The 13,067-nt window shown below is 34.3% G+C and overlaps 1 protein-coding gene across 1 annotated transcript; it reads right to left on the reverse strand.

Annotated features, from left to right (window-relative positions):
* Positions 1 to 2,925: 2,925 nt before the first annotated feature.
* On the reverse strand, positions 2,926 to 3,940 carry LOC112778146 (uncharacterized). Its single transcript, XM_025822502.1, has 2 exons — positions 3,903 to 3,940; positions 2,926 to 3,319 (listed from the first exon to the last, which is right to left on the reverse strand). The coding sequence occupies exons 1-2, from the start codon at positions 3,938 to 3,940 to the stop codon at positions 2,926 to 2,928; spliced, it is 432 nt and encodes a 143-aa protein (XP_025678287.1).
* Positions 3,941 to 13,067: the final 9,127 nt, after the last annotated feature.

Here is a 13,067-nt window from a genome sequence, read left to right on the forward strand (position 1 = left end):
AGAAACGAGTTAACTTGCGTGCTAAGAAAACCATAACTATCAAACATAAGATAACAAAAGTAGGAATAGAGTGCCAAAAATACAAAATAACAAGCTCCTAACTCAGCCCGCGAAGCCAAGGCTGACCGGAGAATATTTACACATATATACATACATATCCAAAACCCAAATGTACATAAACAAAATCCTGTCTCTCCAAAAACCTCTAAGAGGATCAAAGGAATAAGTTATGCGGAGAGAAAGCTAAGTATAAATATATACATCACTGTACAACAAAATAACCCATTAATCACTTCGCTTCAGGGATCCAGATGCCTAACTCGATGCCTCTGACATGCATCTGAAAACAACAACATAGTATGGGGTGAGAACCAGAGGTTCTCAGTATGGTAAATGTGCCACACACATAAGATATAAGGTCCTGGGAATGCCAGAGGCAATCCTAGAACGCCAGAGGCAATCCTAGAACGCCGACACTTAGATTATAGAGCTTAAAGTATTAAACATAAGCCATAAAAGGTGGTTTACTAAGAGTATCTAAACCTAACTTAACTTAATCTTAAATATAAGTCCCGTACTGCCATTCCTCCATACCTCCGTCTCTGTTAGCATTTCACACACAAATAAACAGATAAAAACAAACACAAGAAGGTTACAAATACTGCAGGCAACAAATATACATTTAGCATGGTAAGTACACTTAGGCACACCCAGTTAATGCACAAATAAGTAACTCAAGTAGTATGCATCTGATGCATACCTGTCCTATGGCTAATGAGGCTCATCTGTTGGTTATCCAGCCAATCCGACAAGTCCGAAAACCTTAGACTGTCCCTCGACGTGCATCCCCAAGAGTCTATGCATAGCTTTTTCTCAAATGATCAATATTGCTTAATGGGGGTTAACATTTCTGGGAATTTATAAGTGCCCGGTCACCCTTACGTCGTAGGGTCAACAGAGTATCGAGTTTTTAACCTGGTACACGTGGTGGCAAGCCACGGTACTTTATCTACGGAATCTCGTAACTCAGATCATTTAATCATTCAAGCCAAGTATCATACATGATCATTCATTTGATTATCAAGTCAAGTATCCTACATGATCATCTGTAACATTTCATGGTCAATTCATCACTTTTCATCTTGACTTCATCTCCAAGTTAACCCCATTTCCTAATTTCATCTGAATATCAAGTTTAATACTATTATTAATGACTAAAAGAATGAAAATAGAGGTTTAGAGGTTTGAAATACAGTTTAAAACGTTGAAAATCATGTTTGCTGAAATAGGGGCCACACGTATGCGTGGGATTGTGAAACTGCAACTCGCGTGCGCGACCCTTTGTCATGCGTACGCGTGGGTAAAAACTTCATGTCACGCGTGCGCATGGGACCAGTCGCGCACGCATCGCTAAAATCCATGCCACGCATACGCGTGTGCGTGCGTTCCTAAAAAAAAAAACATGTAGTAGAAAAGTTGCAGTAGCAGAGCTGCAAAGTTGTTATAAACACAGTTTATAGGTTTAATCTTCTAACCCCCATAACTTCTTCGATTTACAACATTTTTCATTCGTTCTTCGAGTGGCATAAATAGCACGAACCTAATTTTCATTTTAAAACAAATTAGAAATAAATTAAGGGTCCGGAAGTCAAGTTATAGCCCGTCGAAGTTCGGCTAAAAACCAACTTTTGCCAACCTTTAAACCTCATTTTTAATCCAAACAATTCGTAGGCCATTAATCATTAAACATACACTTTTCAACACAATATGTCCTACATCAACCACCATAATAAATAATGTCTCATACCAACCACAATTACATAAACTCTTTTCAAAATTCAACCACTAAAACAATAATTAACCATTCCTATGCTCATAAGCTTATAACCTTGAATGACTAGACCACAATCCATCAAGCCATCAACCAACCAGCAGTATCAATCAAACATATTCATTAGCTAGCTACTAAACAATATATATGCATATATGTTCCAACCTATCCTATAGTCATCTAGCCTAAGTTTTCACAGAATATTATATATTAAATGCAAGAAACCTAAACTATACCTTGGCCGATTCCCACGTAACGATCAAGAAAATTTAATTAAAATCAAACACAGCCCCAAAACCTCAACTACACAGCTTCCTCCAAGTTCTGATATTCTCAATTTCAAGCTCCAATTATTTATTCACAACCTAATACACATTCATAACACATATATACCCAATTTAATACTCAAAGCTCAAATTCAGTTGAATTAAAGTGGAATTATGGTTTTCTCACCTTACCCAAGCTTCACATAAGTAAGAGTGAATATTTTCCTCAAGCTAATTGGATCCTAAAACATCAAAGAACAAACAAATTCAATATCTCTACTTAATTTCCCAAATTTGGGTGAAGAGGTGGCTGAGAACAGAAAAATAAGTTACCTATAAAATTGTTCCGGTAGAAACGTAGAGCTTGACGTGGTAGTCACATGGCCGCAAACGGTGTGGCGATCGGAGCTCGGACGGAGGAGTTACGTCAGTTGGAATTCACCGTAAGGGTTACGGGATTCCTTTCTCTCCTTTCCCCTGTGGCTTCAACGTTGCTGAAATGGGGAAGAGGAGGACATGGGTTTTTTTAAAAGGCTGGTCCGATTGGGCCCACGATCCAATTTGGGCCCGGTTCAACCGGTTTGGCCCGCTCAGTCCAATCTTGGACCGTTTTCTTCGAAATTCGTGTCAAAATTCTCATTTCGATGAGCTCTATCCTAATTTGATATGATATTCACATTTCTAATCTTTCTTATTAAAAACTAATTTATTTACTAATTTAACGGGGTTTACATCCTACCCACCTAACAAAGAATTTTGTCATCAAATTCGAATTTAGTTACCTGAAAAGAGATGTGGGTAGTCTTTTTGCATATCTGCTTCGAGTTCCTAAGTGTGTTCCTCTATACCAGCTCGACTCCAAGCTACTTTTACCAATGATACTTCCTTCCCGTGCAATCGTTTAATGCTAGTGTCATCTATTCTCATCGGAATTACTGAAAATGTTAGATCTTCTCTCACTTGGATCGGTTCTGGGTCCAGAATATGACTTGTGTCAGGAGTATACTTTCGAAGCTGTGACACATGAAACATGTCGTGCAAGTTCGAAAGATACGACGGTAAAGCAATTCTATAAGCCACCGCCCCAATTCTTTTCAGGATCTCATACGGTCCAATGTAACGGGGATTCAGTTTCTTAGTCTTAATAGCTCTTCCCACTCCGGTGGTTGGTGTAACCTTCAGAAAGGCATGCTCCCCTTCTTCAAACTCCAAAGGCTTTCGCCTTTGATCAGCATAGCTCTTCTGACGGCTTTGGGCTATAAGCATTCGGCTACAAATCTTCTTTATCTGCTTAGTAGTTTCAGCTATCATCTCTGGCCCTAACAAACTTCTTTCTCCAGTTTCATACCAACATAGTGGAGATTGACATTTTCTGCCATACAGAGCCTCATATGGAGCTATTCCGATGCTCGCATGGTAGCTATTATTATAAGCAAATTCCACTAACGGCATATACCGATCCCAGCTCACCGGCTGATCCAACACACAAGCCCTTAGCATATCCTCCAAGGTCTAAATAGTTCTCTCTGATTGACCATCTGTCTGAGGGTGATATGCAGTACTCAAACTCAACTGAGTTCCAAATGCACGCTGAAAAGCTCCCCAGAACCTTGATGTGAAACGAGGATCTCTATCAGATATAATGGTAGAAGGCACGCCGTGCAACCTGACAATCTCTTTGATGTACATTTGGGCCAATTCCTCCATTGTGCAACTTATTCGAATGGGGAGAAAGTGAGCTGATTTTGTCAGTCGATCCACAACCACTCAAATAGCGTCATAACCAGTTCGAGTCCTAGGCAAACCTGTCAGAAAATCCATTGCAATACTCTCCCATTTCCATTGTGGAATCTCTAAAGGCTGAAGGGTTCCTGATGATCTCTGATGCTCAATCTTAACCTTCTGATACGTTAAACATTCAGATATATGCAATGCCACATCATTCTTCATTCCTGGCCACCAGAACATCGCTTTCAGATCTTGGTACATTTTGGTGCTTCCTAGATGAATTGAGAACCCACTCTTATGAGCTTCCTTCAAGATACTCTGTCGTAGGTCTCCGACATCTGGCACAATAATCCGGTTCTTGAACTTTCACAAACCATCCTTACCTTCTGACACTCTCCACTGCTTTCCCTGTTCAATTTCCGGTAATACTTTACGTAATGCTTCACCATCTTGATGAGCCTTCAGAAGTTCTGATTTAAAATCACTTGAAATCTGCAACTGACTCAAACACAGAATTTTAGATTCTTCCCTAACTCCCAGGTTCAAACCTTAAAATGCCTTTAGTAATTCTTCTTCTTGCAACAACATCCAAGTTGCACATAAAGACTTCTGACTCAAGGCATCCGCCACAACGTTCGCTTTTCCTGGATGATAATTCAATTCGAAATCATAATCTTTTAGAAGCTCCATCCACCTCTTCTGATGCATATTCAACTCTTTTTGCTCAAAAAGATACTTCAAACTCTTATAGTCTAAGAAAACGTGGAACTTAACGCCATAGAGATAATGCCTCCAGATTTTCAGAGCAAATACAACAGCAGCAAGTTCTAAATCGTGTGTCGGATAGTTCATCTCATGCGGCCTTAATTGCTGTTCCGAGGGTTACCTGAAACTGGAGGTCGATCTCGGATGAGATCTTCTATACTGGTCGGAGATGGCGTGTCCGGCTGGCTGGACTTGCTGTACTGCTGATCCTTGGTCACCGGAGGGTGGGGGGTACCTGCAAGAGACTCCGATGCTTAAGTTAGCATGGGTATTAAACAGGTTTTATGTAGAATCAGAGTATGAGTTATACCTGGGTGCTCCAGTGTATTTATAGTGGTTGTAGAGTGACCTTTCTAGATAAGATAAGTTGGTTATCTTATCTTATCTTATCTTCTGGTGAGGTCAGCTTATCTTCAATGGAACCGCCTTTATCTTTATAGGCTTGGATTGCCTTTGGATTTGGGTCGTGTTCCTCTATTTGGGCCCTTTATTAGGCTCTCCTGTTGATTTGGCCGACCTCTTTGAGAAGAGGTCGGGTAGCCTGACCTGAAGAGGTCGGTCGCTTTGTCGCCAATCATCCCAGGTTGGGTAGCTCGACCCAGGGTATGAACAGTGCCCCTGCTTGAGCTCAGTCTTTTTGTTGAGGTCGAGTCTTTGACTTCGGTCCTTCTCTGACAAAGCCGAACTCAAGCATTTTGTCGATTTCTTCCTTTTGTAGAATCTTTTGAATGTAGAACGTTTTCCTCTAAAAGCACGCGCTTTTATATCAGCGCTTTGTTCTTGGGAACGTGAGAGGGTTTAATACCTTCATTAATTGGTATTAATTGCCCCGTTTTCTTTTGGCTTTTTATTTTGAATTTCTCAGTCAAAAATGGTTTCTCTTCTTCGCTCATTTTCGTAACTTCTCCCTTTACTCTCTCATTTTCTGTTTCTTGCCTGGAGTTCGTAGTTCTTTCCCGCAACGTCTGTTCTGCTACTGCTTTCCGTGGAAGAGGGGTGATTTCCAGATTTCTCCTTCCATCTTCTCAGTTTTCCGCTTCGAGGGGTGGCTTTGTTGCTTCTGCTCTTCAGCTTTCTTTCGAGGTTTTCTTCTATTCTCCATGTTCGATTTTTCTTCCTCTGTTTCTTTATATGTCTGTTTTTAGGAAGTTTGATTTTTGCTCAGAGAAAGTTTGGATCTTTCCTGATTGTTGCGTGTTCTGAAATTTCTTCATTTTTGGTGCGAATCTTTTTGCTTTTCTTGTTGCTTGAATCTTTTTTAGGGCTTTTGCATGTTGTCGCCATTTCTGCTTGCGCCTTCGATGATGGTTTTTGCTTGATTCTGAAAAAGGTTGCGTCTTTGATGATTTTTTGCTTGGCATTTTTTATGTTTGACAATGTTTTTTTGCTGATAGACTATAGAAAGGTAGTGACTTAGATGACTTTGTGTTTTTACTTCCTTTGTTTCATTTGAAACCTTATTTTCTTGTTTGATGAGTGCCGGGATGTAAGCTGTAGAAATTTCCTGAAACCTTGCTTTGTTACTGCCTCCAAAGGATGCCCCAGGACTTTTGTTTGAGTCTTGGGGTTTTTCTTTTCTGTTTGTTCGCCTGTATCATATTGGTCGAGTTGTTTTGCCCCTCGTCTGAGATGTTTTTGGTAATCCTGTCTTCTTTTCTTATTGTAGGATTAGTTGGTCTCATGTCTTCTTGCAATAACGTTGTAGAAATGTCTTCCCAGGTTCCCGAGGGCATGACCGATTGGGTGGTATTACGAACTCTACAATATAATGTATACATATAATAGTAGAAAGATTATAATATACTAGGAGCCTTGAAGAATAGATGAAATAAAAATTGCGAAATAAAAGCGCAACGCTCAAGAAACGAGTTAACTTGCGTGCTAAGAAAATTATAACTATCGAACATAAGATAACAAAAGTAGGAATATAGTGCCAAAGATACAAAATAACAAGCTCCTAACTCAGCCCGCGAAGTCAAGGCTGGCCGGAAAATATTTACACATATATACATACATATCCAAAACCCAAATGTATATAAACAAAATCCTGTCTCTCCATAAACCTCTAAGAGGATCAAAAGAATAAGTTATGCAGAGAGACAGGTAAGTATAAATATATACATCACTGTACAACAAAATAACATATTAACCACTTCGCTTCAGGGATCCAGATGCCTAACTCGATGCCTCTCGACTTGCATCTGAAAAATAACAACATAGTATGGGGTGAGAACCAGAGGTTCTCAGTATGGTAAATGTGCCACACACATAAGATATAAGGTCCTGGGAATGCCAGAGGCAATCCTAGAACGCCAACACCCAGATTATAGAGCTTAAAGTATTAAACAGAAGCCATAAAAGGTGGTTTACTAAGAGTATCTAAACCTAACTTAACTTAATCTTAAATCTAAGTCCCGTACTGCCATTCCTCCATACCTCCATCTCCATTAGCATTTCACACACAAATAAACAGATAAAGACAAGCACAAGAAGGTTACAAATACTGCAGGTAACAAATATATATTTAGCATGGCAAGTACACTTACGCACACCCAGTTAATGCACAAACAAGTAACTCAAGTAGTATGCATATGATGCATGCCTGTCCTATGGTTGATGAGACTCATTTGTCGGTTACCCGATAAGTCCAAAAACCTTAGACTGTCCCTCAACGTGCATCTCCAAGAGTATATGCATAGCTTTTTTCTCAAATAATCAATATTGCTCAATGGGGTTAACATTCCCGGGAATTTATAAGTGCCCGGTCACCCTTACGTCGTAGAGTCAACAGAGTATAGAGTTTTCAATTTGGTATACGTGGTGGCAAGCCACGGTACTTTATCCAGGAAATCTCGTATCTCAGATCATTTAATCATTCAAGCCAAGTATCATACATGATCATTCATTTGATTATCATGTCAAGTATCCTACATGAACATCCGTAATATTTCATAGTCAATTCATCACTTTTCAGCTTTACTTCATCTCCAAGTTAATCCCATTTCCTAATTTCATTTGAATATCAGGTTTAATACTATTATTAATAGCTAAAAGAATGAAAATAGAAGTTTAAAGGTTTGAAATACAGTTTAAAACGTTGAAAATCATGTTTGCTGAAATAGAGGCCACGCGTAGGGAGTGTGAAACTGTAGCTCGCATGCGCGTCCCTTTGTCATGCATACGCGTGGCACGCGTGCGCATGGATCACGCGTACGCGTGGACATGTTTGTTAACCCCTTACGCGTGCACATGGGACCAGTCGCGCGCGCATTGCTAAAATCCATGCCACGCATACGTGTGGAAGTGCATTTCTAAAAAAAAGATGCAGTAGCAAAGTTGCAGTAGCAGAGCTGCAAAATTGTTATAAACACAGTTTATAGGTTTAATCTTCCAACCCCCATAACTTCTTTGATTTACAACATTTTTCATCCGTTCTTCGAGTGGCATAAACATCACAAACCCAATTTTCATTTTAAAACAAATTAGAAACAAATTGAGAGTCCGGAAGCCAAGTTTTAGCTTGCCAAAGTTCGGCCCAAAAACCAACTTTTGCCAACCTTCAAACCTCATTTTCAATCCAAACAATTCCTAGGCCATTAATCATTAAACATACACTTTTCAACACAATATGTCCTACATCAACCACTATAATAAATAATGTCTCATACCAACCACAATTACATAAACTCTTCTCAAAATTTAACCACCAAAACAATAATTTACCATTCCTATGCTCATAAGCTTATAACCTCAAATGACTAGTCCACAATCCATCAAGCCATCAACCAACCAGCAGTACCAATCAAACATATTCATTAGCTAGCTACTAAACAATATACATGCACATACGTTTCAACCTATCCTATAGTCATCTCGCTTAAGTTTTGACAGAACATTATATATTAAATGCAAGAAACCTAAACCATACCTTGGCCGATTCCCACGTGATGATCAAGGCAATTTAATTAAAATCAAACACAACCCCTAAAACCTGAACTACACAGCTTCCTCCAAGTTTCGATATTCACACTTTCAAGCTCCAATTATTTATTCACAACCTAATACACATTCATAACACATATATACCCAATTTAATACTCAAAGCTCAAATTCAGTGGAATTATGGTTTTCTCACCTTACCCAAGCTTCACATAAGCAAGAGTGAACATTTTCCTCAAGCTAATTGGATCCTAAAACATCAAAGAACAAAGAAATTCAATATCTCCACTTAATTTTCTAAAATTGGGGGAAGAGGTGGCTGAGAACAGAAAAATGGGTTAAATATGAAATTGTTCCAGTAGAAACGTAGAGCTCGACGCGGTGGTCGCGTGGTCGCAAACGGTGCGGCGATCAAAGCTCGGACGGAGGAGTTACGTCAGTTGGAATTCACCGTAAGGGTTACGGGATTCCTTTCTCTCCTTTCCCCTGTGGCTTCAATGTTGCTGAAATGGGGAAGAGGAGGACGTGGGTTCTTTTAAAAGGCTGGTCCGGTTGGGTCCACGACCCGGTTCAACCAGTTCGGTCCGTTCGGTCCAATCTTAGACCGTTTTCTTCGAAATTAATATCAAAATTCTCGTTTCGATGAGCTCTATCCTAATTTGATATAATATTTGCATTTCTAATCTTTCTTATCAAAAACTAATTTATTGACTAATTATTTACTAATTTAACGGGGTTTACACACTCTCAGTTATATTTTTTAATGATTTAACATGGATGATCCTGAGGTTGAAAAATCCTAAAATTTTTAGATAAAATAGAATTTTCATTCAATCAAATGATGATAAATAATTTTATTGAATTAAATTATATTAATATGATCATTGGATGTTAAAGAATGCTAGAAAAATAAATAAATAATATTTTAAGAGTATAAAAATATTAAATTGTCGTTTCAATTTACTTTTTTAATCAACGACAATAAATATCTTGAATTAATTAAATTTTTACAAAACATTATATACCTAAAATTATTTCATTTCTTCAAAAATCTTTTGAACATACAATGGTTCAATGAGAGGTTGATTATTGAGAATTGCATATAATATTTTTAAATTCATATTTTCAATAAAAAGATGTACTTAGTTCTATCCATCCTAAATAATTCCATATTCACTATTACTTATCTATCTAAATAATTCTAACATTGATAGAATATATGTTTTTAGATGTAAAAAATTTAAAATATATTTATTCTATTTCAAAAATCAATATTCATATTTAACTTAGGATTTCAACAAATATGAAAAAAAATATTATATTTTTTATTTAAAAAAGTAAAATATCTATAAATATATTTTTGTACTTTAAATTTAGATTATTCAAAAAAATTTGGCAAGTTAATAGAATCAAATCATATTTCTATAACATATATAAGAATGTATATTACACATAAATAAAAAATGTTAGGTGTAATAAGAACAAATACATAAATTAAACTAAAATTTAGAAAAATAAGAACCAATAAAATATTGAAGAAAAGAAATATAAATAGAAGAGAAACAAAATTATTAGATGAAAGATAAATAATTTAATAAATTTTATGTGTATATAAAAGAGGAATAAAAAAAATATACAGTACTTTGTTTAATTTAGCAAGATTTATGAGAATAAATACATAGAATAAGAGAATAAGAATAATAATAATAAAAACTAAATATCTGAATTAATATTAAAATAAAAAATAATAAAATAATGATAATCTATCATAATTTTAATCTTTTAATATAATTAATTAATAACAACATAATTAGTCTATCATAATCTTAATCTAATATTTTAATATAATTAATTTTAATTAAGTAATCAAATAAATTGATTATAAATATGTTTAATCTAATCGTATAAAGAAATAGTAGATTTTTTACAATTAGACATATATATATATATATATATATGGGATAAAATGAGAATATTATTATTAATGACATAAATATTAAAATTGTATTAATGCATTAATTAAAATACATTATTAGAATAAAAAGTTACAAGAATTAAAATAACTAAAATTTATTAACTTTAATTAGTTAAATTAGCATAAAATAAGAAAGAGATGATTAATCAGATTAAATAAATTAAAAAATATTACTGAGCAAAGAAAATGTCACAATAATTATATTACTAATTTGAAAAAAATCAATTCAATCCACTTAAATTTTATTTAAAATAGACAATTAAAGATCACCAATGAATAAAAATAAATGGGATATAATAAAAAATAATTTTAGTAGTATAAATAATTAAATTAAATTATTATATACAATTTTTACTTTTTATCTTATTATAATTTAAGTTAATATTAATGGTAAAAAATTAATTTTAAATAGCCCTAATTTGTATTTTAAAATATAATTAAAGCACAATTCATACTTTTTTATTTTGTGATTAGTCAACATTTTTTAAATTTTTTTGTTAAGTCTTCTGTATTTTATAGTTGATAATTTTTTTTCTATAAAACATAAATTTGTGATGAATTATTACAATCATAATTAATTAAAAAAATAAAAAAAATTATAAAATAAAAATCAAATAAAAGATAAAAAAATAGAGTAAAAATTTATTTTGAAACTAAAAATTTGTCAATTGTGCTAGAAATTCTAAAAATTTATATCTTATTATATAATCAATTTTGTTACTCACTTCAACTTGATTATCCCTTTGTATTAAAAAAAGTATATAATGTCACACTTATTTTAAAAAAGATGAAACTCTTCTAATACACGGTATAATAATGTATAATTTAAGAACAATAAGATAAAAAAATATCTAAAATTTTATAATAATATTTAAAATTTTCAATGACGATAATACAAAGATTTAAAATTCAATAGTGACCCTTTGCACATCTTGTTTAAATTTGAATTTTCAAATTTAATTTGTATCTTCTTTTTTTCCTAATATAAAATATTTTTTGACAAAAAATAGAGAAAAAAATATTAGACCAAAAAATATTCTATCAAAGAATTATTATAAGGAGATTTATAATTTGAGAAGAAAATAATAAAAGAATTAATAATAATAAAGAAAAAGAAATGAAGCTCATATTAAATAATGTTAGAAAAAAATAATAATGTTCGTATTAATAATAATAATGCTGAGAAATGATGTTGCTACTTTAGGCTTCTAGCTTTCGTCTTTGGCCATTGTTTTTTTTTCTTATTTTGCTTTTTTGTTTAAATTATTAAGTCATAAGAAAATAAAGAACAATTCAAGAAAATGAAAACAGTAAGATCAATAGTAACTATACAAACCAAAATACATAGGAGAAAAATAAACTATTATATGATAGAATTAACATGAATATACTTCATTGTTAAATAAACAAAATTAATGCAAAACAAAATTACACGTAAAGAGAAAAAAAGAGTTAAAATATCCGAAGTGATAAAAAGATTATTTTTACAATTTTATTCTGTCATATTTTTATATATATAGAAGACTATAAAATAATGAACTTCTAACTAAATTAAATTGTATTTATTATTATAGAAAGGGTAAGAGAGAGAGAAGTAGAGAAAAGATTTGTGTGTATTCAAGTTGTGTAGGATGATAAAATATAAAAAGGAATTTATAGGTGCTAAGAGAATCGAAATAATAAAGACGTAATATCCTATAATAAATATTCAGATATGTTAAATAATGCTAATTGATCTAATTAATCCTAATTATACTCTAACATCCCTCCTCAAACTCAAGTGACAACTTGAGTTTGAAACTTATTTAAAACAACTAAATAAAAAAAATACATAAACTGATAGAATGGGTGCAGACGGAACTGTCTGAAAAAAGCGCAGACAGAACTGTCAGAAGGAAGCACAGACGGAACTGTCGAAAAGAAGCACAGACGAAACTGCCAGAAGGAAGCGCAAACGGAACTGTCACAAGGAAGCGCAGATGAAACTGCTACAAGAAAATGCAGACGGAACAACCACAAAAAAAATGCAGATGGAACTGCCGAAAGAAAATGCAGACGGAACTGTCGGAAGGGAACGCAAATGGAACTGTCGGAAGAGAACACAGACGGAACTGTCGAAAGAGAACGCATACGAAATTGCCGCAAGAGTGGCCAACTGTCGAAAAACTGCTGAAAAGATGGCGAACTGCAAGAAAACTATTGAAAAGAGACAAAGTGCAAAGAGATGACAAACTATCGGAAGGTGACGAAAAACATATGGTTTTTCCATGAGAATAAGTAAGTAGTGGATGAGCTAATCGGTAAGGTCAGAAAAGTATCAAAGCATGGACAAAAGAGAAGAAAAAAAAATGAAACGGAAGAAAAGTATGAAAAGTATAGTGATTTCACCAGAAGAAAATAAACTTATCCTCCTCAAGGAGGATACCATGGGTCTGATACCTTGTTAGAAATGAGAGAAGGAGCAATAGAAAAAATGTTTGTGAGTATTCAAGTTATGTAGAATGATACAATATAGAAGGGTATTTATAGATGATAAGAGAATCGAAATAATAAAGACGTAATA

This window comes from Arachis hypogaea, chromosome 19 (genome assembly GCF_003086295.3).
Source record: "Arachis hypogaea cultivar Tifrunner chromosome 19, arahy.Tifrunner.gnm2.J5K5, whole genome shotgun sequence".
Classification (NCBI taxonomy): domain Eukaryota; kingdom Viridiplantae; phylum Streptophyta; class Magnoliopsida; order Fabales; family Fabaceae; genus Arachis; species Arachis hypogaea.